The sequence below is a fragment of the Vigna unguiculata genome, chromosome 7 (genome assembly GCF_037176805.1).
Source record: "Vigna unguiculata cultivar grain cowpea cultivar isolate G323 ecotype 2 chromosome 7, ASM3717680v1, whole genome shotgun sequence".
In the NCBI taxonomy this organism is placed as follows: domain Eukaryota; kingdom Viridiplantae; phylum Streptophyta; class Magnoliopsida; order Fabales; family Fabaceae; genus Vigna; species Vigna unguiculata.
The window spans coordinates 25,642,392-25,669,645 of record NC_140798.1 but is presented as its reverse complement, the minus strand read 5'-3'; the positions used below and the strand labels follow the sequence as shown (position 1 = coordinate 25,669,645).

At 31.7% G+C, this 27,254-nt stretch overlaps 1 protein-coding gene across 1 annotated transcript; it reads left to right on the top strand.

Moving 5' to 3' along the window:
• Positions 1–24,231: 24,231 nt before the first annotated feature.
• On the top strand, positions 24,232–25,856 carry LOC114190940 (cytochrome P450 94A2-like). The gene has a single exon (XM_028080028.2). The coding sequence runs from the start codon at positions 24,254–24,256 to the stop codon at positions 25,778–25,780; it is 1,527 nt and encodes a 508-aa protein (XP_027935829.2). The 5' UTR covers positions 24,232–24,253; the 3' UTR covers positions 25,781–25,856.
• The last annotated feature ends 1,398 nt before the right edge of the window (positions 25,857–27,254 follow it).

Sequence of the window (27,254 nt, the reverse complement as noted above, 5' to 3'; positions counted from 1 at the left end):
TCTAATGGGTGCATAAAGGCTAGTGGAATAGAAGAAAATAATGACTCATCACAAGAGCAAGCTGAAGAAGGATTCTTTTACATGTATATGTGCCACTTCTCACAATTGCGCGTTCAATTACCCCTGGATGATTTTACTATGGGGGTATTGTGCCTTCTGAACGTTGCTCCTACTCAGCTGCACCCTAATAGTTGGGGATATTTACATGCATTCTGACTATTATATCAGTCACTATACCTTAAACCATCTCCAAAATGCTTTTTATACTTCTATGATACTAGACCAAGGGACCCAATTACCTGGCTATCCTTGGTTACCTGACTTGGTATAAGCATTCTGGACGCCTTTTCTCAATCGTTCAAGCATTTTAAGGATGATTTCTTCAAAGTTGTGGTAAAACAGCTGGGGCGACCACTATTCTATAATGAGGAGGGGAGCACCAAATTTCCTTTTAGTTGGACAACTAGCCCGAGGCATTATAAGGGAACTAAAAAGGAGGAGTTATTAATTGATGACAAACGAGTAGTGGAGATCCTTAGGGGATTTAGCGATAAATTACCAACTAAGGGTCTAGTTAGGGTTTATTTATCAATGCATCCCATTGTTGATTTGGAAGGTATCCTACTTTATTTTGTGTATTTACTTTAGGTAAGAATGATAACAAATTGTGTTTTTGCTTTGTAGGTCACATGGCTCATATAGGGAAAAAGAACTTGAGCATGTTTAAAAGTTTAAGGATGGCATTGGCCGAAAAGGCCAAGAATGCTGGGGATGTTGATGTTCCTATATGAAGGAACCATTGTGATGAAGGATTGACCCCAACCAAGGATGGAGGCAGATGCTTAAGAAGACTAAGCATGCTTAGAAAGGAAGTTCACTAGTCTTTCATCCCTTTCATTTGTGTTTTTTATTTTTGATTCCCTAAGTTGACTTAGTTGAATCAACTTTAGTTGACTTGTTGACCTTTGACTAGGTTTGACTTGTTGACTATAGTTGACTTGACATAAGCCAACATGTTAATCTATGTTTATTTGCTTTGTAGGTTAATTAGGAATAAGAAAGCAATGCTAGGTGGTGCATGGTGATTGGGGAACATAAATGATGTGGAGGAGAGAGTAAAATAAAGGCATAAAGCATAAAGTAAAAGATATGAAGCAAGTGTACCTATGTACCTTTGGTCCCCTTTGTTTTTAGCACACTTTGGCCACTTTTTGGAGACATATGAGACACATTCTTTGTCTCCTTTTGTGCTAGAACGAAATTAGCCTTGCACACACCATAGTTAGCTCTTTTGTCTCTCATTTTTATAACCTTATTTGACCTAGTTTCTAGAGACATCCTTGGGTATCTTTTATTTGCTTAGAGGCCCCTAAACTCTTTTATATAAGGGGTGCTCCTAGACATGTAAAAGGGTTGAACATTTTGAAGTAAAAACACTCTTGTGTCTCTACCATTTGTGAGAGTTTCCTCCCTTGGGAGTGAATACTTTTACGCCTTATCTTGCATAGCAAGTGGCGGCACACATCCACTCATCTACAAGGTTGCCATGGCTTCTAGCCTTGCCTTGTAGTGGCGTGCTTCTCACATTTTTACCATTTCTTTCCTTTCCATTTTATGTTTTCTTCTTCCTTTAATTGTTCTTGGTTTTCTATGGTTTTTGTGCTTTTCATTTCCTTTTTGTTTTGAATCAATCCATCATCTTCTTCTCTTGAGCTTTGTGAAAGGAACCTTCACATCTAGATAGTTTGCTATCTTAATGTCCAGTGGGGATTTCACTTAGCTTTCTTAATCAACTCACACCATATTCAATAATCTTAAAAGAAAACAAGATAATACTTCATCATTTGGTATCTAGAGCCTAGGTTATCTTGAATATGGTGTTTTTCATGTGCTAACATTGTCTTGTTGTAGCTATCTTTGTATGGTTCGAATCCACTTCCATTACACACAAAAAACAGTGCTGGTAGAAAACGTGACAATTTTAAAACATTAAACTGCACCATCTTAGTGGTAAAAAAAATACGTTTTTGGTGTCAAAAGAAAGCTCTTTGAGTCTAGTTTCCAGAAAAAATAAGAACCAGCGCATTTTGAGTTCTGTGGAGAAAGTTGTGATCAAATTAGTGAGCAAAGGTCAGATCTGCCAAGAATACGTGAATCAACGTTTTCAGGTTCTTTTGTGGCAGTTTGGCTACGTTTTTTTCACCTCTTTAAGCTCCTAAATGTGGTTGGATAACATGTCTTTGGATGCTTAGTCTTTGAGCCTCAAATCCATGAGTTTAAATGCATGATAGCTACATGTTTGTGTCTTTGTGTATATCATGTTGAGTCTTTAAATGTGTCTAACTTTTACTTGAGTCATATGTCATATGTTAACTTGAAGTCTTCTTATTCTTGTTTTTCCAAGTATTTGAATATTGCTTTCACTTTATGTCTTGCTTGATGTAAGCTCCATGAAATTGATTTTGGCCTAAAACTTGAGGAACTAAGTGTCCATGCCACCTAAAACTCTTTCTCACCATTTTATGAAACTAGTTGTGAAAGAAGAAAAATTTTTGCACCAATTTTTGCCTAAAAACCGAGAGCAACCTTGCTCCTTGGTGAACTAAACCCAAAAATTGGGTGGCTGAGCATGCGGTTCCTTTGTAGGAGCCCAGAAACAAGCAGAAATACATGTGCCGCCTGGCAGCAGTTCATCGCCCGCCAGGCAATTTCTGAAAATTTTCCAGAAATTCAAAAATCCAACAAGACAGAAGGTATACATGCATAGTCATACGTATATATATATATATATATATATATATATATATATATATATATATATATATATATATATATATATCATGCAATTTATTCTTAAACGTAAAATTAACGAGTAACAACTCCCTTAACCTTGATTCCTCCTTCAAAACTCCTTCTTAACTCTCACTTTTCTCTCTTTGGTCTATGATTTACTCTCTTAAAATGCACCTATGGCAGCCTTAGCATCAACCTACTCTCTCACCCTTAATTCTCACTAAATTGCACCTTAATTAGCAATGATGGAAGAAAAAAAACGAAATTCAAGGTACATTAGTGGTTGTTTTTCCAGCCCCTCTTGGCTGCCCAGCTAGGGTTTTCTTTGTCCTTTCACATTCATGCCAAAACGAATTTTAGTAAAAATAGAGTTTAGTTTGAGTTCACCAAGGTTCAAACCCATACCCATACCAATGTCAAATCAATGCACAACCATTTAACCAATTCATGTTTCTTGATAATTCCTATAAATATAGGCTTAAATCATTACTCATCATAATCAAGCCTATTATTAAAAATAATAATAAATTAAATAGCACATCAATGGCACACATAGGACTCAAACCCAAGTCCTCTCACACAATCAAGTACTCTTAACCATTTGAGCTAGTACTTTTCCACATCATATCAATCAATAATTAATGCCATAAAGGCTCTCACTTTCTGCCTTTATTAATTAATTCTTATTTAATTAATTAATTTTAGAGATTCTTAAAATTCAAACCAAGCTTGGCAACTTGATATCAATCCTAACTTGATTAATAGTTTCAACACTAAGAACATGAAATTTAATAATTTAACGAGATCTCTGAGTAGATCAGATAACTCGGTTGAGCATGTTGAAAGATTGGATAGCTTAGTGGGAAGCTCAAATAGCTTAGTGGAGTAAGTGATTAACTATGAAAGCTTAGTGGGGAGCCTAGGTAGCTTAGTGTAGAGCCCAAGTAGCCCGAAGGAGCATGTAGAAAGCTTATATAAGTGGAGCAAGTGAAGAGCTAGATAGCTTGGTAAGACATTTGGAAAGCTTAGTGGTGCATTTGTACAACTTGGGTAGCTCAAACATTTACGGAGACAAGCTTATTACTCAAAGGTTAGAGCTTGAAAAAGGTGATTTGCAATAAAGAATTGAAAAGGAGGTTAGACACAAAGCAACCTTACATGCTGATATGATCCTATCCAGGAAAGAGTATGATCGCTTCTAATTTGAATCCCCGAGAGGCACAAAAAAAATAACAAAAGAACGCAAAATAAGATAGAGATGGGGAACGTCATAATCTAGCAGATTGATAAATCAAGTAAAGATTCTCTGCAAAGATGTTAATCTTTGATAAGAATCAGAGTTCTAATCCAAGAACCAAGAGAATCCTCTCTCAAAGAATACAAATGCATATAATATGACTCAAAAGTATTTACATTAGCTTTTGGTACCTCTATATATAGCAATATAAGCTTAAGAAAACCTAAAAACCCTAAAACAAAGCCGAAGCCCAAAAATATAAACACATAAACTAATTTCTAAAAGAATGTCCAAAGCCAAATAACATAGAAATAGAAACTAGCTTTCCTAATAACTATTCTTCAAATGTGCACATGATCTTCATGATCTTTGAGTTCCCTCCTTCATGGAACAATACTAGTAAGCTTCAAGGAGACATGTTTTGATATTTGACCTTGTCATAGATCCTTTGAATTGCAAATGATTTTCCTTAAGTTTTTCTTACATATGTTTAGGAAATAGTCCTCTATCATACCCTCCTTCTTGAAAAGAATTTGTCCTTAAATTTGTACCACTTAAAGTTCAAGAGATAGTCTTCTATCACACCTTTCTTCTTGAAGAGAATATGTCATTAAATTCGTACCACTTGAAGTTTAGGGGATAGTTCTCTATCATACCATCTTTCTTAAAGAGAATTTGTCCTCAAATTCATATATGACTTAAAGATTCCTTATCATTCTCCCATGTTTGTTTGGAGAGAATTAGACTCGAATTCTAGAAGATGCTACGAACAAACATAAATAAAAGACACAAATCTATAATCAAAAAATAAAATTCTACTAAAATATCAAAGGTTTTGAGGTCTGCCTCTAGGGTCAAATACCCATATGCACAAATCATCAAACAATTTTAAATTAAAGATGCAATGCTCAAAGACAAACAAAGGAATACTGCATAGGCAAACAACCAAACTATAGACATGACTTTGATCACCAATAGGTTTGTTAGGGATGGTAAACAATTTAATTCATGGACATATATTTCCAAGCTTGTGCCTTCTCTTTTTATCATCCATTCTTCTTCCCATTGATGATCCCATTGTTGCTTGATGAACAAGTTTTCCCTAGGTATCCTTTCTTTTTCCCATTGTTGATGTCATTGCTCTTTGATGAATAATTCTTCCCTAGGTAATAAAACAATAAGAGGAAAGTCAGTACTTTTTTTCAATGACAATTCAAAAAGCTCTCCTCTTTCTTTCTCTTTATATCTCTTTACTTCCTCCTCTATTTTTCTAGTTTTCAATAGGGATGACAATTCGGGATGGGCCAAGCGGATTGGCCCACTAGCAAGCATAAAAAAATGTGGGGCGGGCTGGGATGTTGAACCCGCTGGCCCGCACAGGGCTACAGTTCGTGCGGGCTAAAAGCGGGGCGGGACAAGCTGGCCTGCTAGCTCGCTTACAAAATTAAATATTCTCATTTTTTAGTTCTCACATCATTCCTCGCGTTGTTTCTATAAGTTCGTTTTATTTTTATTTTTATTTTTACTATTATGTTTATGTTTAATCATTGTATATAAGATAATTAATTTAGTTCTTGAATATGAAATATCTTTTTATGCATTTTTAGGTACTTGTCTTGTAAGGTGACATGTTGCTATTGTACTTTAACTATAATCTTCATTGCTATTGTTTCTTGTCTTTGATTAGGTAAACTAATTGGAATTATTTTGATACAAAATGAATATCAATTATTGTGAAAAAAATAAAAAAGTTTTTAGTTTGTTCATCACAAAAAAAAATATTTTGGTCATAAAAAATGTGGGCCTGGCCCACAAGTCAGAAAAGTAAACCGGATATTAAACTGTAGGGCGAGCCAACCTGACCTGCACTCTCGGTCCAAAACGGATCGGACTAGCCCGCTTTGCACCCCTAGTTTTCAATGACGATTCAGAATGCCCTCTTTTTCTTTCTCTTTTTCTCTTTTCTTCATCCTCTTTTTTTATAGTCTCTTCTTTCTTTCTCTTTTTCTCTCTTTTCTTCCTCCTTTCTTTTTCTAGTCTATTCTTTTTCTTTTTCTCCCTCTTCTTTCTACTCTTTTTGTCTTCTTTCTCTTGCTTCTTTTCCTCTTTTTTCTTTCTCCTCTCTTTCTTGAGTTTCTTTTTTCTCTTTTTTCTTCCTCCTCCCTTTCCTGAGTTTCTTTTTCTTCCTTTTTTCATCTTTCTTTCTCTTCTCTTTCTCTAGTTTCTTTTTGACTTGGATCCACTATTCTTTCTTTTCTTTTCAATTATGCAATTCCACACACAAACAATAAAACTAAACAAATTACCTTTCAAAACCCTCAAATCATGTAAATCAATGTAATTGCACTTGCAAACAGTTGATTGGGACTACAATTAACAAAAAACACAAAAAACAAATAATTTCCACAAATCAAATGTAGAAATAAAAAATTATACAAAGAACACGAAAACATAAATGAAAAACTCGATAGAAATTGGATAAAACCTAAGGGGTTTTGCTCCTTCCAAAATTCTAAGTATAGTGAACAAAACAAAATTTCAGAACAAAGCACAAAACACAGACATTCAAAAAAAATTATTTATTTTTTATTTCATATGATAAAAAAATAAGATAGAAGAGGAAATTCAAACCAAAACCTTGCTCTAGATGCTAGATGATATTTGGTGTCGAAAATGAAATTCAAACCTAAACTTTGCTCTGAATACTAGATGATACTATCTTATCCAAGAAATAGTATGATCACTTTTGAAATTTAATCCTCAATAGGCACAACAAAAATAAATTAGAGAAGAACACATAATAATTATTGCATATTGCATCAATTGTCCTATGGCGGAGGCCAAGTGGGTCGGGTCACAACCGAATCATGGCACTTGGGTTGTTTCGCTCTTAAGTAAAAATAGTTGCGTCTAGACTAATGGCTATAGTTTTTGGCTTAGTGGTAAGCGCTTGAACCTAATAATTGGTATCAGAGCCAAGGTTACGAGTTCGATTCACAATGGGCAATTGTTAAAGGGAAGATTGTTGCGGGTTGCATGGTCACAAGTTCGATTCCCAGTGGGCAATTGTTAAGGGGGAGATTGTTGCGGGTTACATAATTGTCCCGTTAGAAGGCCAGGTGGGCCAAGTCACAATCTTCTGATGAACCTCGGTGGGGTGGGTACCTAAGAGCGGTATACCGACTTCAACAATCTGCCACATCTCTTTGTTGTGTAACACTCACATTGTTTCCCGAACCCCACACTCTTTTCACTCATGTTCACACTAGATCAGGCCCCTTGTGGAGCTTTGATACCATAAACTAATTTCTAAAAGAAAGTCCAAAGCCAAAAAACAAAGAAACATAAACTAATTTTCCTAATAACTATTCTTTAAATGTGTTCATGATCATCGTGTTCTTTAAGTTCCCTCCTTCATGGATCTTTGATCTTGTCATAGATCCTTTGAATTTCAAATGTTCTTCCTCAAGTTCTTCTCATATATGTTTAGAAGATAGCCCTCTATCATACCCTCCTTCTTCAAAAGAATTTGTCTTCAAATTCATACCACTTGAAGTTTAGAAGATAGTCCTTCATCACAAGCAAACTTAGATAGTAGAAGGCATGCTTTTGTATAAGTCATGCTTGAAACTGAACAAGATATTTCAAGATTTCAAAAACAATTGCCCCGAGAAGGATTTTAGAGTTGTACTAGAAGTGCAAAATGAGAAATAGCTTGAAATGGATGTTTCTCTTTGCTGCGTAAGAAATTTTCCATGGTCTTAAAAAAAACTCACAGTGGGCATCAAATTTTGGAATGGTCGATTGAACAAATTTTTCTGATTCAGACATCTTTCTTCCATTTGCTTATGCACTCACACTATTTCCCAAATCCTACACTCCTTTCACTCTCATTCACACTACACAATATTTCCCAGACCACACACTCTTTTCACTCACGTTCACACTAGATCAGGCCCATTGGAGCTTTGATACCATAAACTAATTTCTAAAAGAAAGTCCAAAGCTAAAAAACATAGAAACATAATTTTCCTAATAACTATTCTTCAAATGTGCTAATGATCGTCGTGTTCTATAAGTAAGTGATAACGCTGTCGTTGACGCGATCAAATTAATATTACTTATCTATAACAACTTCAGTATTGTTAAGAAAATAGTCAACAAAATAGTAAGGGTAAAGTAACCCAAAGTCGTCTCCCAACGAACACGGAATTGATTTTTAACAAGTTAGTTCTTATAAAACTATACAAGATTTAGTCAAATAAAATTATAAAAATATGAGGGATAAAGATTAAAAGATAAAATAAGATATAAACAATAGTAAAGTAAGTAGATTGATTCCATTGCTTTTTCAAAATAGATTCATCATCGGTTATCTAAAGATTATTGCTCAATTAATTATTGTTGTAGATTTACAAATTAATCAATGTAAAGTCTCAATTAATTTGTTGGCGTTCTCACTTTTAACCAAAGTACAGTCTCAATTAAAAGTGAGAACTTTTAGATTATCCACAGTAAATTCAACCAAAGTATAGTATCAATCAAATTTACTATGCCTAATCATGTCTATTCTTTTATTTCCTCACCAAATAAAAAGCTTAATTAATTAAAGTAAAGTCTCAATTAATTGTAGTTAGAGTAAATACCTTTAACCAAAGTAAAGTCTCAATTATTGGTAAAAACTCATTTAATCATATGAAAGTTTCTAAATAAAATCAAATTAAAGTCTCAATTCAATTTAAAAACCCTTGGACTCATATGACCAACATGCATATAGATTTAAAATCATTACTTCTTATGTGATTCAAAGATAAAAGACATAGATGAATTAAAACCTCAACAATAATAAAAAGAACAAAGAAATTAGTTGATTTAACCTCAGAATCCAATTAAGAAATTACAATGGAATCAACCCAAGAAGTTTAGAACTCCATGAATGCAAAATAAAGATAAAAGAAGAATAGAGAGAAGAAAAGAGAGAGAAAGAAATTAGGCCCCCCTAAGGGTTCCTAAATTCCGACGTGCCAAGCCTGTTTTCTACTTCTCCCTTGGCCTCTTTATATAGGAATTGGACTGGGCTTTTCTGTTGCTAAAATCTCTCAAATATCTTTTCAAATAAAGATAAATATCTATAACTATATATAAAGGGGATTCCCTCTTTTGTGTCCACATTTCATAATTCCAATTTTACCCTTTACAATTTAATTATTTATTAAATTTTTAAAAATTAATGGTTAATTTTACAAGTTTTTATAAAACTATTTATTTATCTCCTTTTTCTTTTTTCTCATACTATTCATCAACAATTATTTTTTTCATATTTTCTCCATATATTTCACTTTAATTTTTATAAATATACTTTTATTTTGTTCATTAACTTAATAACATTACAATATCATCAATTATAAATATAATTCGAAAAATGCGTACACGCAGGCGCGATAGCGCCTGTGTTTACACTAGTAAATATTTAAAAATATTTGGTGAGATATAGAGTATTTGACAAATATAGTTGGTTGATAATATCAATATCTAATATAATTAAATTAATTAATTACTTCAAGATATATGATAAATTATCACCAATTAGTATTTGTATAAATTTTCCAAATCAACCCTTTGCAATCTCCTTAAATTATCTTCTAAATAATCCAATATCTTCAAGATATATTTGTTTGTTGTGGAACTAAAAAGATTCAAGAAGATCTTGTCATATTTAAAAAGATTTGGTAGTTATTATCTTTTAATATTTTATGATATAATTAAATAAGATAATTATTTAAAAATATCAAATAAAATATCTAAAGATATATTTTTTCCAAATTATCTTCTATCATAAAGATAAAGAAAACTGCAAGGTCCAATTTTTTTGTTCCTCTCTTCTTGGTTTAGCCAAACTTCTTCACTTTTTCAAGCTTTTCTTGTCATCTTCATGCAATGCTTGGCTTGGATTTTTGTGCTTTTGATAATTTCTTATTTTTGGATTTATCTTTAAGGTGTCATGAAGCTTTAACCAATTTATTTCCACACCTCCATGAGCTCAACTTAGTTGCAGCTGCACTAACACACCTCAAAATATCTAAAGAACATTTATGCAACTAAAAAGCTATTTTTAACACGTTTTTGTATCTCATGCTCAATAAACCCAATTATAGGAAATCCCAATTAAATCAATCTTTAAGCACACAAATTCAATTAAATACCCAGAATTAAACATTAAATGAGGGAAAAAATACGCATTCATCATACCCACACACTTATCCTTTTGCATTCCTGGGCAAAATTGAGCAATTTCAAAACTTTATTTTGAGGTATTTTACTTCATATCAACACTAGATCAAAGGAATGAACCTTACTTGAGACAAATCAATATTCTAGAAATTAAGTTACCATGCATAAACGAATGGAAAGATTCTATTTTTCACACAGGAGTTAATCTTTTGAATTCACAAGACAATCAATTATGAAAGAAAGCACTCAAGTTAGATGTGTATTTTCTCACCAAAATTCGCTAAGTGTTTTGGCTTGTGTTTTCACTCAAAATACCCATGCAAGTAAACACTCATAATACTTAACAAGACTCTAATATTCACAAACTTTCAGAAAATATGCAATCAAAGATCATGAGGACTTTTCATAGGTTATAACAGGGCCAAGGCAAAGGTAGGAAAAATTTTAGGATTTTTGGGTTTTTGAAATAGTAATGTAGCAAAAATAATGGAGCATAACTTCAAAACCAACTCCTTTTCATTTATTGCTTGTTGCTCTCTTTTTTTTTTAGAAAGCAATTATTTCAACACTTTTTCATCAACAATTTTTCCTTTTGCCATTTTTATTAATTTGTGGGTGAGGTACTCACCCACACACTTTATTCCTCAACCATTCCTGAACACAATCCATTAGCTCCTTCTTTCTTCCTAAGGTAGAATATGGACTTTTTCTTTTCAACGTTATGCAATAGGCTTAAAACAAGAAAAAAGAGGTTTAAAAGCACAAAGGGGCTACCAATGGATTAATATCAAGGTGGGCTTATTTGGCCAAGTAGCTAAAAACAAGAAATGCCTCAATCATATCAAATCATGCATATTCACCTAAGTTGCAAAACAAAAGAATCAAGCTAAATATTTGAGTATAAACAAACATGAGCAAGTCACTCAAGAAAAACAATAGGAGTGGCACATGGCAGACCATCCTTTGCATTAAGGCTCAAGACTCACAAGGTCAAATTCTTTCACAAAAGATTTAATCAAGAAATTCTCAAATCAACTCAATTAGCAAATCATAGAAACAATCCACCCATATCAACATGATTTTTATTTTTCTAGAATTATGATCATCCCAATTACTGAATCAAATCCCAAAATCCAATGTCAATATGTTTTATTGAAAGCAGAGAAATATTTTTTGTGGATTTCTTATGAGACATATTGTTTAAAAGTTTCACTTAGTAAAAAGTTAATACTTTCACAATATTCTCAAAAAGAAATCACAATTTTTTTTCTTTTTAAATGAAAACAAAAACAAAACAAAAAAAAATCCTACCTACAGTTTGTCTCCCCCACACTTATTTCAAAAAAAAATGTCCTTGATGGACTTATTTTGGGGAGGAAACGAAAAAATTTGTGACTATTGGCTCAATCTGGCCATATGTCAAAATTTATTTTCTTTAATTTTATAAAGTACAAGTCAGCTTATACAATTTTATTAAAGAAAACAAAAAACACATATTTTTGAAATTTTTTTAATATTTTTAAAATTAAAAACAGAAACAAAAAACAAACATGCATGCAAATTAACTTTTCTATCAACAATGATTTCAAAAGAATTTGAATCTAAGCTTTTTACCTGTTGTAGCAACCTTTCTTCTTTTTCTGCAGCCATGTCAACAAAGATAACCACTGAAACTTATTTGCATCATTCACATCAACAAACTTGATGTGTGGAGTGTGTGGCTTCAACTCAACTTGAGCATCATCAGGTGCATTCGAATGGTTAAGTGGATCATCAGTAATTCTCATAATCTCATCTTCTTAGCAAAAATTTTCACCTGGTGTTGTTGACTTTGTTGCTTCATCATTAACCAAGTCAGTTGCAATAGTAGATGCTTCAGCTGCATCTTCGAATACTGTTGGCTCTTCAACTGCACTTGGTTCCTCTATTGTATTATCCTCACAACTTTGCTCTTGAAAATGATCATTTGTACTCATATCCTCATCAACGGGTACAATTTTATATTCACATTGAGCAACATCAACATATCCATCAGTAGATATGTTTGTGTGAGAATCTTTAATTTCTTCATCAACTTCAACAACATCCTTAATATGTCCATCAGTAGACATATTACTATGACAATCATTATATCCATCAGTAGATATATCAATGTGATGTGATTCCGCTATTGGTTTTTCAGACTGATTTTGCAAGCTTTGTGTGGCGGCATTCATCACCTCTTTCTGATCTGTCTGATTCATCTTCATCATTTCAGTCATCATATTTATCATATCTTCCAAAGTGACCTTTCTAACTGTATCATTCATTAGCTGACTTAAATCTTCAGACATTTGTTCAGCTCTGATGGCCAACTTCAGAAGCACATCTTTGATTTCATGACGAAGTTCGTTAAAATATGGATATTTAGGAAATCTCTGATGGGGTTGAGGGGTGGTATTAACAGTTACAAGTAATTCTATGAAGTTGTTCTTACTTGCATCCCTCAACATATCAGACAATATTTGCTTATTTTCATACCACTCTTGCTCAATATCTCTACATCGTTGATCAACTCGCAACCTTTCATCCATGGACTCTAATTTCTCTATAACTTCACCCATTACTATCATAACTTCCCTGTAGGATGGTCCATTGGTTGCTTCAACTTGTTGTGGTGGTACATATTGTTGCCGAAAACTATTTGGAACATATGGTTGCTGAGGTGGACACTCAGAATATGGTTGTTGCTCATATCCCAAAAAAGATGATCTAGGATATAGATCATTAAATTGTCGTAAAGTTAACCCACTTATATCAGGTGCAGAAGTAGGTGTGACAATTTGTTGCTGATAATCATATGAATCACGTGGTAGCTGTGGATAGTAATCATAATTCACTTGAAAACTAGATTGTTGATTATCTTCACAAGAATAATGATTTTGCATTTTTGGAAGAGGTTTTCTGAAAAGAAATAAGTTGAAAGCTTGTTGAGTAGACTTCCAGGAAAGAGAGGTGCGTCTCAATGGACAACTTAAGTACCTTGTCTTTCCTTAGCCAAAGTTTTTCCCAACTAGTTTCACAAATTTCCCAACAAAATTCCTCAAACAAAAACTATGCTTAAAAAAATAAAATGAAATAACTAAAGAAAAAAAATGTTAGTACAAAAATTGAGAGAAAAAAAATGTTAGTGATAAAACAAAATCAAAATCAAAATCAAAAATCAAAATCAAAAGAATAAAAATAAGAACTAAAATGATAAAAATTCTAACCGTGTTCCCCGGCAACGGCGCCAAATTTGATAACGCTGTTCTTGACGCGATCAAATTAATACTACTTATCTATAACAACTTCAGTATTGTTAAGAAAATAGTCAACAAAATAGTAAGGGTAAAGTAACCCAAAGTCGTCTTCCAACGAACACGGAATTGATTTTTAACAAGTTAGTTCTTATAAAACTACAAGATTTAGTTAAATAAAATTATAAAAATATGAGGGATAAAGATTAAAAGATAAAATAAGATATAAACAATAGTAAAGTAAGAAGATTGATTCCATTGCTTTTTCACAATAGATTCATCATCGGTTATCTAAAGATTATTGCTCAATTAATTATTGTTGTAGATTTACAAATTAATCAATGTAAAGTCTCAATTAATTTGTTGGCGTTCTCACTTTTAACCAAAGTACAGTCTCAATTAAAAGTGAGAACTTTTAGATTATCCATAGTAAATTCAACCAAAGTACAGTCTCAATCAAATTTACTATGCCTAATCATGTCTATTCTTTTATCTCCTCACCAAATAAAAAGCTTAATTAATTAAAGTAAAGTCTCAAATAATTGTAGTTAGAGTAAATACCTTTAACCAAAGTAAAGTCTCAATTATTGGTAAAAACTCATTTAATCATATGAAAGTTTCTAAATAAAATCAAATTAAAGTCTCAATTCAATTTAAAAACCCTTGGACTCATATGACCAACATGCATATAGATTTAAAATCATTACTTCTTATGTGATTCAAAGATAAAAGACATAGATGAATTAAAACCTCAACAATAATAAAAAGAACAAAGAAATTAGTTGATCTAACCTCAGAATCCAATTAAGAAATTACAATGGAATCAACCCAAGAAGTTTAGAACTCCATGAATGCAAAATAAAGATAAAAGAAGAATAGAGAGAAGAAAAGAGAGAGAAAGAAATTAGGCCCCCCTAAGGGTTCCTAAATTCCGACGTGCCAAGCCTGTTTTCTACTTCTCCCTTGGCCTCTTTATATAGGAATTGGACTGGGCTTTTCTGTTGCTAAAATCTCTCAAATATCTTTTCAAATAAAGATAAATATAAATATTTAAAAATATTTGGTGAGATATAGAGTATTTGACAAATATAGTTGGTTGATAATATCAATATCTAATATAATTAAATTAATTAATTACTTCAAGATATATGATAAATTATCACCAATTAGTATTTGTATAAATTTTCCAAATCAACCCTTTGCAATCTCCTTAAATTATCTTCTAAATAATCCAATATCTTCAAGATATATTTGTTTGTTGTGGAACTAAAAAGATTCAAGAAGATCTTCTCATATTTAAAAAGATTTGGTAGTTATTATCTTTTAATATTTTATGATATAATTAAATAAGATAATTATTTAAAAATATCAAATAAAATATCTAAAGATATATTTTTCCCAAATTATCTTCTATCATAAAGATAAAGAAAGCTGCAAGGTCCAATTTTTTTTCCTCTCTTCTTGGTTTAGCCAAACTTCTTCACTTTTTCAAGCTTTTCTTGCCGTCTTCATGCAATGCTTGGCTTGGATTTTTGTGTTTTTGATAATTTCTTATTTTTGGATTTATCTTTAAGGTGTCATGAAGCTTTAACCAATTTATTTTCACACCTCCATGAGCTCAACTTAGCTGCAGCTGCACTAACACACCTCAAAATATCCAAAGAACATTTATGCAACTAAAAAGCTATTTTTAACATGTTTTTGTATCTCATGCTCAATAAACCCAATTATAGGAAATCCCAATTAAATCAATCTTTAAGCACACAAATTTAATTAAATACCCAGAATTAAACATTAAATGAGGGAAAAAATATGCATTCATCAGTAAGCTTCAAGGAGACATGTTTTGATCTTTGATCTTGTCATAGATCCTTTGAATTTCAAATGTTCTTCCTCAAGTTCTTCTTATATATGTTCAGAAGAAACTCCTTTATCATACCCTCCTTCTTGAAAAGACTTTTTCCTCAAATTCGTTCCACTTGAAGTTCGGAAGATAATCCTCTATCACAAGTAGGCTTAGATAGAAGAAGGCATGTTTTTGTATAAGTTATGCCTAAAATTGAACAAGATGTTTCAAGATTTCAAAAACAATTGCCCCGAGAAGGATTTTAGAGTTGTACTGAAAGTGCAAGATGATAAGTGTCTTGAAATGGATGAGGAGATTTGTTCGATTAAGTGCAAAAATATGTGAGAACTGTTCAATCTCCCAAATGAAGATCGGTCTGTTGATGTAAATGTGTTGGAAATGTCTTATCTCTGAAAAGGAGGTCAACCTATTAATAAGAACTCGATTAAGACTAAGTAAGATACTAATAGAGCAGAGAAAAAGTTGGCCAAAGTGAAGGAGAAGTACAAGTCGACCATAGTGAAAGCGAAGTTAGTCATGAAGAAAGCGAAGAACCCGACTATTCATAGGGCAAACACAATGTGAGAGGAGGTACGACACATGGAAAGCTAGGATGAAGAATAGAAGAACCAAAATGAATAGTAAAAGAAGCATTTAAGTTTACGAGGGTGCTTTGTTGGGTTTGGAATAAACTTAAATGTATTAGCTGTTGGAGTCATACGAATAGTTAATATATTAGCCGTTGTAATTTTATGGGTAGTCAATGTGTTAGCCATTTTTAGTCATTTTTTTTTGTTATAAGTACAACGATCAAGAATATATGAGTCTATAAATTGTATTGTTGATTCCATGAATAACACAACAATAAAAGAGGTGAATAATTTTTTCACAAAAAAAAAAATTGTTGTTTACACTTAACGCATTCCTTCATCATGTGCAACACAATATTACTTCATAGTTTGCATGATTTTTCTTTAAAGAATGAGATTGTGTTTAAGAAATCGTGTGTGGGTAAAGTCCTTGGAAAGTTTATCTACTTAGTAACATGTCTTAGTTACTTCATAGTTTGCATGATTTTTCTTTAAAGAATGAGATTGTGTTTAAGAAATCGTGTGTGGGTAAAGTCCTTGGAAAGTTTATCTACTTAGTAACATGTCTTAGGTACTCCTTATCCTATTACTATTTTATAAATTATGACAATTGTTTGTTGGAATTGCACTTTTGTTGCAACTACAATAGCATGGAAAGAACCTAAAATTTTAAAGAAGTTGTAAAAGATTCTTGTTGGTGTACAATGGCCAATGAGATACGAGCCGATACGAGCCCTGGAAGAGAATGAGACACCAGTTCTACAAGAAAGTTTAAAAGCAAGACTTTTTATATTTGGACATCGTTAGAGATAAAGAATAGACTATGATGAAATTATGAATAATTGCAAAGATTGATTTATGCATAATTTCCACGGTTTAGTGGTTTTATAACAAACTATGAAATTATAGTTATAAAATCAATCAACTAATATTATGGGAAATTACGCAGAAATACAAAAACCACCAAACTCACTCAAACAATATGATTTATCATACAAGATTGATTCCAATTGATATATCAACCTTAGTTATAACAACAAATTAAATAAAAGCACACGTAAACCTTACAAAGATTTATTTAGTAAGCTTTCTTGAGATTTGAAGAAGAACAAGAAAAGGGAGAGAGGATCACACACTGATTTTTATACTTGTTCACTCAATATCTGAGTTGCATCTAGTTTATCAAGAAAACCTAAGCCTAATCATGCACTATATCAAAAGAATTACAAAATCTTTCAAAGGTTACACTTTTGAATTAAGCAAAATACCAAGATTCTTGAATCTCATAAGAACCTTAACCCCTACATTGTAAGATCCCACTTCCAAGCTTGGAATCACACCAAGAAACACTCAGAAGCACAAGAACAACCAAACCTGAGTGGTGGCTCTCCCTAACCAACTAACGTGTTCTTCAAGCTTCAACACAAGCAAAACTTTTCTCCAAGATTCAAAGATCTTCAATCACGAGTTGCACATTGTGTAATCAGAGAGAGATATTTTTCCAAATTCATTTCACTATTTTTCGCTCTCAGAAATCTCAAGTGTTACTCTAATCTCTGAAAAAACAACTAATAGATTGGTTATAAGTGAACTCAACAGGTTGATTTGTCCGTACAATTTTTTGATTTCACTTGACTTAAGTGAAATCAATCGATTAAATAACAATTCAACTGATTGAATACATTCATACCAAAACTATATGCAACAAACATTTTAACTTGTTAAAAACCTTTTTAACAGATTGAAAATGGCACACACAAGACAAAACGACATTAACACTATGACATGTAGTCTATAAATACAATTCAAACTTCAAGTTTTGTGATCTTCAAGTTAACTTCAGATGCAACAGACCATAGGCTTGATCATCAACGAATCTCATCAATTCTTCATTAATCACACATGATCTCATGCACTTGTTTCACCAAATCCATGCACCAATGTCACTTTTGCTAACAATTAATTCTAAAGGAACACAATTGTTTTATGATAGTAAATAAGCATTACATATAACTCAAAATCCAATATTTCATGAAAGAACAAAACATATATTGAAATTGATTATCATTTTGTTCATAATAAGGTGACGACCAATATCATTTGTCCCTCGTATGTTCCCACCACGATACAAATAGTTGACATTTTATAAAGGCCTTGAAAAAAAATCACAATTTGAATCTCTTCTTCAAAAGTTAGGCATTTGAGATCTTTAGTGACAAAACTTGAACAAAATATTCAAGGATGCACAATTAGGTCTTTTATATATAAAATATTTTTTCTAATTAAAAAAATAAGACTTCATTTCCTTTCATCATTTCGCATACTCAAAATGATGATATAATCTAAAAAAATATGATTATCATTAATTTTCATATCATAAAATAATCATAAAAAGTTTTCATTATTAAAGATTACCTAGCATGAAGTAGACCAAGATGTTTAAAGTAATCTTCAAAGTTTCTAATATACTTTAAAATTATATTTATAAATAATATAATAATATATAAATATAATTTTAAAATATATATAAAAAATGAAATGAGAAAACTTTGGTTAAGGTAAGGTGTAGCTCTCCGTGTTTCCGTCTCCGAAGATCTTCATACTCAAACTTGAGATTATATTAAAATTATTGATTATTATTATTATTATCATTATTATTATTATTATAATAGTTATTGTGGTTAATCATTATATTAAGAGATATATTCTTATCTAATTAGAAACATGTTTAATGACTCTAATTCGCTTAATTATGGACAGGTTTAATAACCTTAATATGTATAACTATGATATATATATATATATATATATATATATATATATATATATATATATATATAATTAACGTGGAATAATATCTTCTTCCACTAATCTTATATTCCTAACTTATTATTATGCCACAGCTATTTTAACTGTATCAATAGTTTGGCAACATCGAAAAGTAATATTCCGGTTGACAACTAAAATCAAAACAGAAAATGAGAAATATTTGTATTTCCAATTTATAATTTCGTTATACAAAATGTTGTCTAAGAGAATAAGCATACCTTTTAGAAACTGTTCATAATTAAGGTTGGGCATAATTTACTAAACTATATTAAACTATAGTTAATTGTACTATATTAAAATAAAATATATTAAACTATTCATAATAATAATTGAACTGTATTATAAAATAGTTCAGTTTTAAGAAACTAAATTTATGTTAAGTTAACTAAGTTAACTATTGAACTATAATAGATTGAAAGAGCAAAATACCTCAAATAAAATATTAATATTAGGATAAGAATTGGACTTATGTGTTTTATATCTTACGTTCTATTATTTCTCTTTCATATTGAAATATTTATTTTATTTTGTCTTAATTTTTTTCTTTACTCTTTCTTTGAGAAAAATATAAAATATTTATAACTAATTTATTAAAAAAAATTATAAATTAATTCAATATCTTATTTTATTTTGAATGAATTTTACTATGTAATGTTATTTTTATGTTATGATTTTACAGAAGTTATTTTTAAAAATTAAATTTTGTGACAACTAACATTTTTATAATTTTTAATTTATATTAAAGTTTTTTGTAACTTAAATATTGAAATTAGTATAATAAATATAAATATTGGTACTAACGTATTTTTTATTTTAAAATCTTATATAATATTATTTTTTAGTTTTAAAATATTTATTATATGACATCAACTTTTTTAAAGAGAATTTATTTTAAAAAATTCTTAAAATATTAATTTTAGAACTTCATAAAATTTCTATAACATTTTTCACACAAATATTAATGAATACAAATGTTAAAAAAAATATTAATTTTGAGAATTTTCTAAAATAAATCCTTTTAAAAAATTTTACGCAACATAATAAATATTGTAAAACTAAAAGGTAATATTACATAAGATTTTAAAATATAAAAAATAAGTTAATACCGATATTTATATTTATTATATTAATTTTAATATTTTAATTACATTTTAAGTTAAAAATAACTTCAATATAAATAAAAAAATTATAAAAATGTTAATTGGTGTATTGAAGTATGATGCATATTTCAAGTATTATTTTCTAAGCATTTTCAAATTAGAAACTTTAGATTATTATTGCGTAGTACAATCATATGTAATTAGTGCAATTCGATTCAAAATAGTGTAATTCAGTTCAAAAATAGTGTAATTCAATTTAAAATCAATGCAATCCGGTTCAAAAATAGTACAATTTAGTTCAAAAAGAGTGAAGTTTATTCAAAATCAGTGCAATTCGGTTCAAAAACGGTTCAAAAACAGTGTAGTTAAGTTAAAAATTAGTGTAGTTCAGTCCAAAAATAGTGCAGTTCAGATCTGGCGTAGTGCAGTTCATAAAATAGTTCAGTTTATATTATAGTGCAGTGCAGTTCAGTGCAGTGCAGTGCAGTTCAGTCCAGTTTATTTTTAAGAATAACAGTTCAGTTCAGTTCATCTGAATTGTTTTCAGTTCAGTGCAGTTCATGCGAACAGTTTTTTAGTTCAGTGCAGTTTTTGGTAGTGCAGTGCAGTTAGGTTTATTTTGCCTAGCCCTATTCATAACAGATGAAATCTAAGCCTGTACTTAATAATTCCTATACAAACAGAAGCTTTGCATGCCACAGAATGGAATTCTAGCTCTTGCCGATAATGAAGATGACGAAGAAAAAGCAAAAAGAAGAAGAGAGAAAGTGCAGGGGAAGCAGACAAAATCCTGTTGCTAGTGACAAATTAAGCATAAAGAGTGGCTTCAACACAATAGACAAAGCTAGTTGGTCGGTTTTCATGATGCTACAGGTGTGTGTGACCCCAGGCCATCAGTACTCAACAAATATAACTTCTGTTATATGTTCAATGACAACGATCCAGGGTGTATAGCACTACGTGTAATCGATAATCACTAAACAGACTTCAGTGAGGAAGATCAAGTATAATCTAGAAACACTGTTGTTAATTCACACCACTCTCTGGCATGCACTACCATCTTTCTCGGCCCTTATAAGAAGTTGCTGTATATGATTGTAAAAGAGAATACTTTGAGAGAGATGTCATAAACCCAACTAGTTTTTAAATATCAAGACTTTTCAATTTCAAAACGTTTTTATTTATGTCTTCTAATCATTGTTGGAAACAATAATCAAACCATTTTTATACACCTTAAACACAGTGATATTTTTATCACCCTCAATATGGATTATTATTTGATACTAAAATTGGAAAATCTATTAAAATGATGTAATTTTATACAAAAATTATTAGAATTAGTAAATTTTAAATAAATTATAAAAATGAATAAGTCACATTTATAACCATAACTTTAGAATGATGAAGTAGTGTTTACAAATACCAATTTAATTTTTTAATAAATTTTAAATCATGACTTTTTCTTAGTAAAATCAAGTATTTAACGACGTACACATGGTGTCATGAAAAGCGATGAGAGAGATCCACAAGATTGGAGTTTTGGGTTTGGATGAACTTGGAGAAAATGTAAAACTAAGAACATTTAATCAGAAATCATAATCAACCCAAGCTATCGGTTTCCCAACCTATGAGATTAAGACCAACCACACTAACATTAGTAGATTTAATTCCTTGTCCAACAAACGTGGTTGTCATTAATGTCTCCAAACTCAATGTCTTCCACAGTGTCAAACAAAAAAATAGATGTGGCTTGGAGAAGTTATAACATCCACTTTTAGAAAATGTGTAGACTATTCCTCAAGAATCGACCTAAAACAGCGCCATGATATTTTTCTTTAATTTATGTCAGCTTTTTTACATTGTATCATGTGCATTTGACGTAAAAATTGATTTAAATTTTAAACAGTATTTTTCTTTATTGAAGTTGTAGTGCACGAACGAGAGATGATAACGTTTTCTTTTTTCTACTATGAGACCAGTTCTCTTGTGGTTATTAACATTATTTTCACTACTAAATTTTAATAATTTTCTCTTATAATTTGAGACGTCATTTTTTAAATAGTTTTAAAATATAAAAGAATGAAAAAATAGAAAAAATGGATAATCAGTTAAGAAATGACATTTTATGTTATAAACAAAAGTCGTCGAAATTTAGTTATTAAAAAATCATTTTCCTTGATTTGTGGACATGAAACATGTTTATGGACATGATTGAAGTTATACATTTCAATATCACCGATTATTATTAAATTTAATTTGTGATTGTTTTTTAAGATTTTAAGATTTGTTTGCCTTTGATATAATTATTGATTGATATTAAAATTTTGATCTTTTAACTCTAAAATGTGTTATTTAGTTTTGTAAGTTTATAGTTATATATATAACTAGAATTAATTTTTTTTTCTATACAACATCAAATATTATAAGTTGTTTAAAATTGTAAGTTAGACTTTATCAATAGTAAAAATTATAAGAACTAATTAATTATTTTGATTTTTAGCAGTGATTAAAGTATTTAGTTGTATAAAATTTTAAGAATTAAATTACAAAAAAAATTATAAAATGTATTATCGGGAAATATATGAAAAAAATAGTTTAGATGGATTATAAAAGTAAAATCTTGTATGTTTCCTTTGTTTTTGATCGGACAATGTCTAAAAGTTATTTTTGATAGTTTGTTAATGTACACAATATAAATCTAACCTTAAATTTTGTATAATTTCGGTTTAAACTTTTTATAATATTGTTCTCTTAGTGTATACTTCCAGTGGCAGAGCTTATTGTTTGAGGGAGTTTTGGTTCCTCAATTTTATTATCAAGTTCTTTTAGATTAGTTTGTAAGTATTAATAAATTATGAAAAATATTTTTTTAAATAAATAAGTATTCACTTTCGATTAAAAATGTGAGAATGTAATGTTGATGGCTATGAAATTTTTAACTTACATAGTTATAACAGAAGATGAATCCACGAATGAAAAGCAAAAACACAAACCGAACATATTGTTGTACTTGTGAAAAATGGGTTGTGACATCCTTAGAAGTTTCTATTGTGAAAGCCAAGCCACGGTCCACCTAGTTATTTTGGAGTAGTCAGGGACAAAAGCCATGACGACTTAACTTTTCAATTTTTTTTAAAAAAATTTTTTCGTAGTTAATGAAAACTGAAAAATTTTAAAAAAAATAATTAAAACTGAAAATTTTGAATAAAAAGTAAAAATAATTAAAACTGAAAAATTTGAAAAAAAAGGAAAAATAATTAAAATTGAAAATTTTGAAAAAAAGGAAAAAATAATTAAAACTGAAAAATTTGAAAAAGAAAAGGAAAAATGATTAAAACTGAAAATTTTGAAAAAAATAAAATAAAATTTGAAAATTTTGAAAAAAAAGGAAAAATATTGAAAACTTAAAATTTTGAAAAAAAAAGGAAAAAATTTGAAAACTGAAAAAATAAAAAATAAAAATGAAAAGCGAAGTCGTGTATGACGACCACTTCACTTTTTCTTTAATACTGAAACCGTAATCTTCCATGATGACTTTATTTTTCTAAAACAAAAAAACCAGTCAAGTAAAGGACAACTTCACCTATAATTACGACTTTTTTTTGTTTGACAAAAAAAAATTAACATATCCATATTTACAAATTTAACTTCTAACTAACCCTGAAATACAAATAAGCTAATATCCCGCGTAAAGAAGCTGCTTAAGCTGGTTAACCGGGAAGAAACTGGGATCAAAAGAAACATTAAAAAGATACAACAATTCAAAAGGGTGACCATTATCAACAAGATAATACAATTATCAACAAGATAATACAAAAACATCAGACAAGAAGGACGTGTGAGAAAACAAAACTTAAAAAAATATATATAAAGGGAAAATCTGGGAAGCACGGATTCCATAAATAAATAAGGGCTATTATTGGTTGACAAAGTTTTTTAACAAAGGTTTTGACAAACTTTCTTATTTAGGTAAAAAAATATTATTTTATTATTTTATTTTAATTAAAAAATAAAAATTTAAGTTTGTTAATTCCATTTTTAGAAACTTTGTTAACTTTGTCAAAAAAAATTTGTCAATAGGTAATTTTCCAATAAATAAAGACTGCTTAAAACGCACAATTTTATTACAAAAATGTCATAATGTGAATCACAACTTTAATAAAAATAATCAAACCCATTTTTGTAAATACAAATTCTTAATTTTAACATGTGATAATAAACATATCTTATCCATCTTTACATCCATATTCGAAACAGGAAGCACTTGGTTAGTATAAAGATGCCGCGAATGACTGAACATTTAGCATTATATAAAGGATTACGTGATTGAGTACACTAACTTGCTAAACATGGAATTTGAAATTTTGGTTTGGTTACTTCTTCTCTTTGCAACTCCTCTTTGGTTCTTAGCCACCATACTATTTAAAAGTAAACCACCACCCTCTCCTCCTTCTTCCAACCCCGCCGCCGCCACCGCCGCTATTCCCAAAGTCTATCCTATCATCGGTTCAGTGCCGTCCATCATAGCAAACAAGCATCGCCGCATACACTGGATGTCTGACATACTCCATGCCTCCCCCTCCTCCACCTTCGTCCTCCACCGCGGCTTCGGCTCCCGCCATGTCTTCACAGCAAACCCTACTGTTGTACACCACATTCTCAAGACCAACTTCCCACTCTACCAGAAGGGCCCAACCTACAAATCTGCCCTTAACGATTTTCTCGGCCAGGGAATTTTCAACACAGATGGCGCCGAATGGAAACTTCAACGCCAAATCTCCAGCCATGAATTCAGCACTCACAGCCTCCGCAAGTTCATTGAAACTGTCGTCGATGTGGAGCTCTCCGACGGCCTTCTCCCCCTCCTCAATGACGCATCCCAGAACAAAACCATCATCCCAGACTTCCAAAACATTCTCCAACGCTTCACCTTGGACAACATCTGCAAAATCTCTTTCGGCTTCGACCCCGAGTGCCTCCTCCGGGAAACCCCCTTCACCACCGCCCTAACCGACGCCCAAATAATCTGCAGTAAGAGACTTCACGCGGCGTTCCCTCTGATTTGGAAAATAAAAAAAGTCCTTAACCTAGGCTCGGAGAAGCGGCTGAAGGAAGCGGTGCCGGAAGTGAAGGATTTGGCAAGGAGAATAATGAGAGAGAAGAAAAAGGAGCTTGGGGAAAAGGAAACCCTAGATTCCGTGGATCTTTTGTCAAGGTTTTTATCCTCAGGCCATTCGGACGAAGATTTCGTTATAGATATAATCATCAGCTTTATCATCGCGGGGAGGGATACAACCTCACTGGTGCTCACCTGGTTCTTCTGGCTCCTCTCTAAGCACCCGCACGTGGAGGAGAAGGTGCTTAAGGAGGTGACGCAGAAAGACACGGTGTACACACACGCGTGTGAGGAAATGAAAGACATGGTTTACACGCATGCGGCGTTGTGTGAGACCATGAGGCTTTACCCACCCGTTCCGATGAACTCGAAAGAGGCCATGCGCGATGATGTTTTACCCAACGGGAGTTTGGTGAAGAAAGGGTGGAGGGTGACGTATCATATTTACGCCATGGGGAGGTCGGAGAAGATTTGGGGGTCGAATTGGGCGGAGTTTCGGCCGGAGAGGTGGCTGACTTGGGAGGAGGTGGAAGGCAGGTGGAGGTTTGAGGCCGTGGATGCTTTTACTTATCCCGTGTTTCAGGCTGGCCCAAGGGTCTGTTTGGGTAAGGAAATGGCGTTCCTGCAAATGAAACGAATGGTGGCCGGGATTTTGAGACGCTTTAAGGTGATTTCCGAGGTGGCGGAACCCAAGTACGATGGCTACTTCACTTCTTTCATGGTGGGTGGCTTCCCCGTCAGAATTCAGAATCGTAATTAAAAGAGTTAAAATTATTATTTAATATTTTTTATAAAATGGTGTGTTGGAGAGACAAATAAAACACACTTTCTTCTTCTCTCGTAGTTTTCTTATCCATGGGAATGTGAAAATATTATGCGTAGGGTTATATATATTGTTACATGTAGTTATATGTAAGATATGTTGTGTTTTATTATATGTTTGAGAATGAATAAATGTAAGATAATTTACTACTTGCTACATGTAACGTTCCATTTAATTAACAAACCAAATTAAAAGAAAACGTCACGCCACCATATCAAAATAAAACATAGAGGAATAACGACAAAGTTTTCAAAAAAAGAAGCCCAAAGGGCACACAATACATGGGCCATTGCCCTAAAAGAAAAGCCCAATCAGCACAAGAAGTCCAGCCCAGGAAGACTATGCAGCGGATTCATCTCTCCCCTGTTGACCACGATCTCCTCTCGCATCTGCTCCCATCAATAAATTGATGATCATCGCAAAAGTAGAAGAACAACATACAAGCAATCAAACAAGCAAAGGGTAAGCTAGAGCCAAAAAGATTTTCATCATGCAATCAGGTATACTTTAACAGTCCAATATACATACAACACCCAAGCATGTTATGACTTTCCAATCAATACACTAAGACTCGACTCATTCGGATACATATAACCTGGTCGGATTCAGCGGATGCTTGCACTTGTGGTGGATACCTCTGCTCACCCCTGAGCTATGTGTTACAAGTGTTACAATGAATCAATTCCCTCTCACACAATGTTAGCTCTTAATGAGTTTCAGGCCTCCTACTACTCTCAACACAGGAGTCAGTCCGCTCTAAGTGAGACTAACTGACTCCTTAGAGTGTCAGGATGCAATCCTTACCTTGAATCTTTACCAAGTTATATAGATGGGGCACCCACTAATAGGGGCCATGGAATTACGTCCCGACCACTGAAGCACGACCTTGAAATCTCACCTAGAGATTCCAAGGAATTACGCACTGACACAAACCAATCATACTCAATCAATTAAGAAAGATTTATCATGCACATAACTTTCATGCCAACCTTCATAACGAAATCCTCATTCATATTTGATGTTGAATCCATTCCAACTCATCATTCCCAATCCATGAATATAGAATTTCACCTCATACCAATACCATGCCATTTTGATACCAACCATTTCATTGAAATCACATGCCAAGATTTATCCAAGCTCATCATTCACAACTCATACACCCTCTTACTCATGCATATTCACTCATCTCATGCTTTAACATAGTAATCCAATTTAACATCACGTTATGCAAACGATTTAGGGATTTTAGAAATAAAACTGTAACTTGTGTAAAGCTTAGAAAATTTTTGTATTTATATTCAAATTAAATATGATTGAATCAAGAACCAAATGAAACGAGAACAACCTTAATTGAATAACTATAAAGAAAGTTGTAAACCAAACAAGCAACAAGGTCAATGTTGTCAAC

What these genes read in the sequence shown, in the direction of transcription:
- LOC114190940 (XM_028080028.2), top strand. Translation starts at nt 24,254, where the DNA reads ATGGAATTTGAAATTTTGGTTTGGTTACTTCTTCTCTTTGCAACTCCT.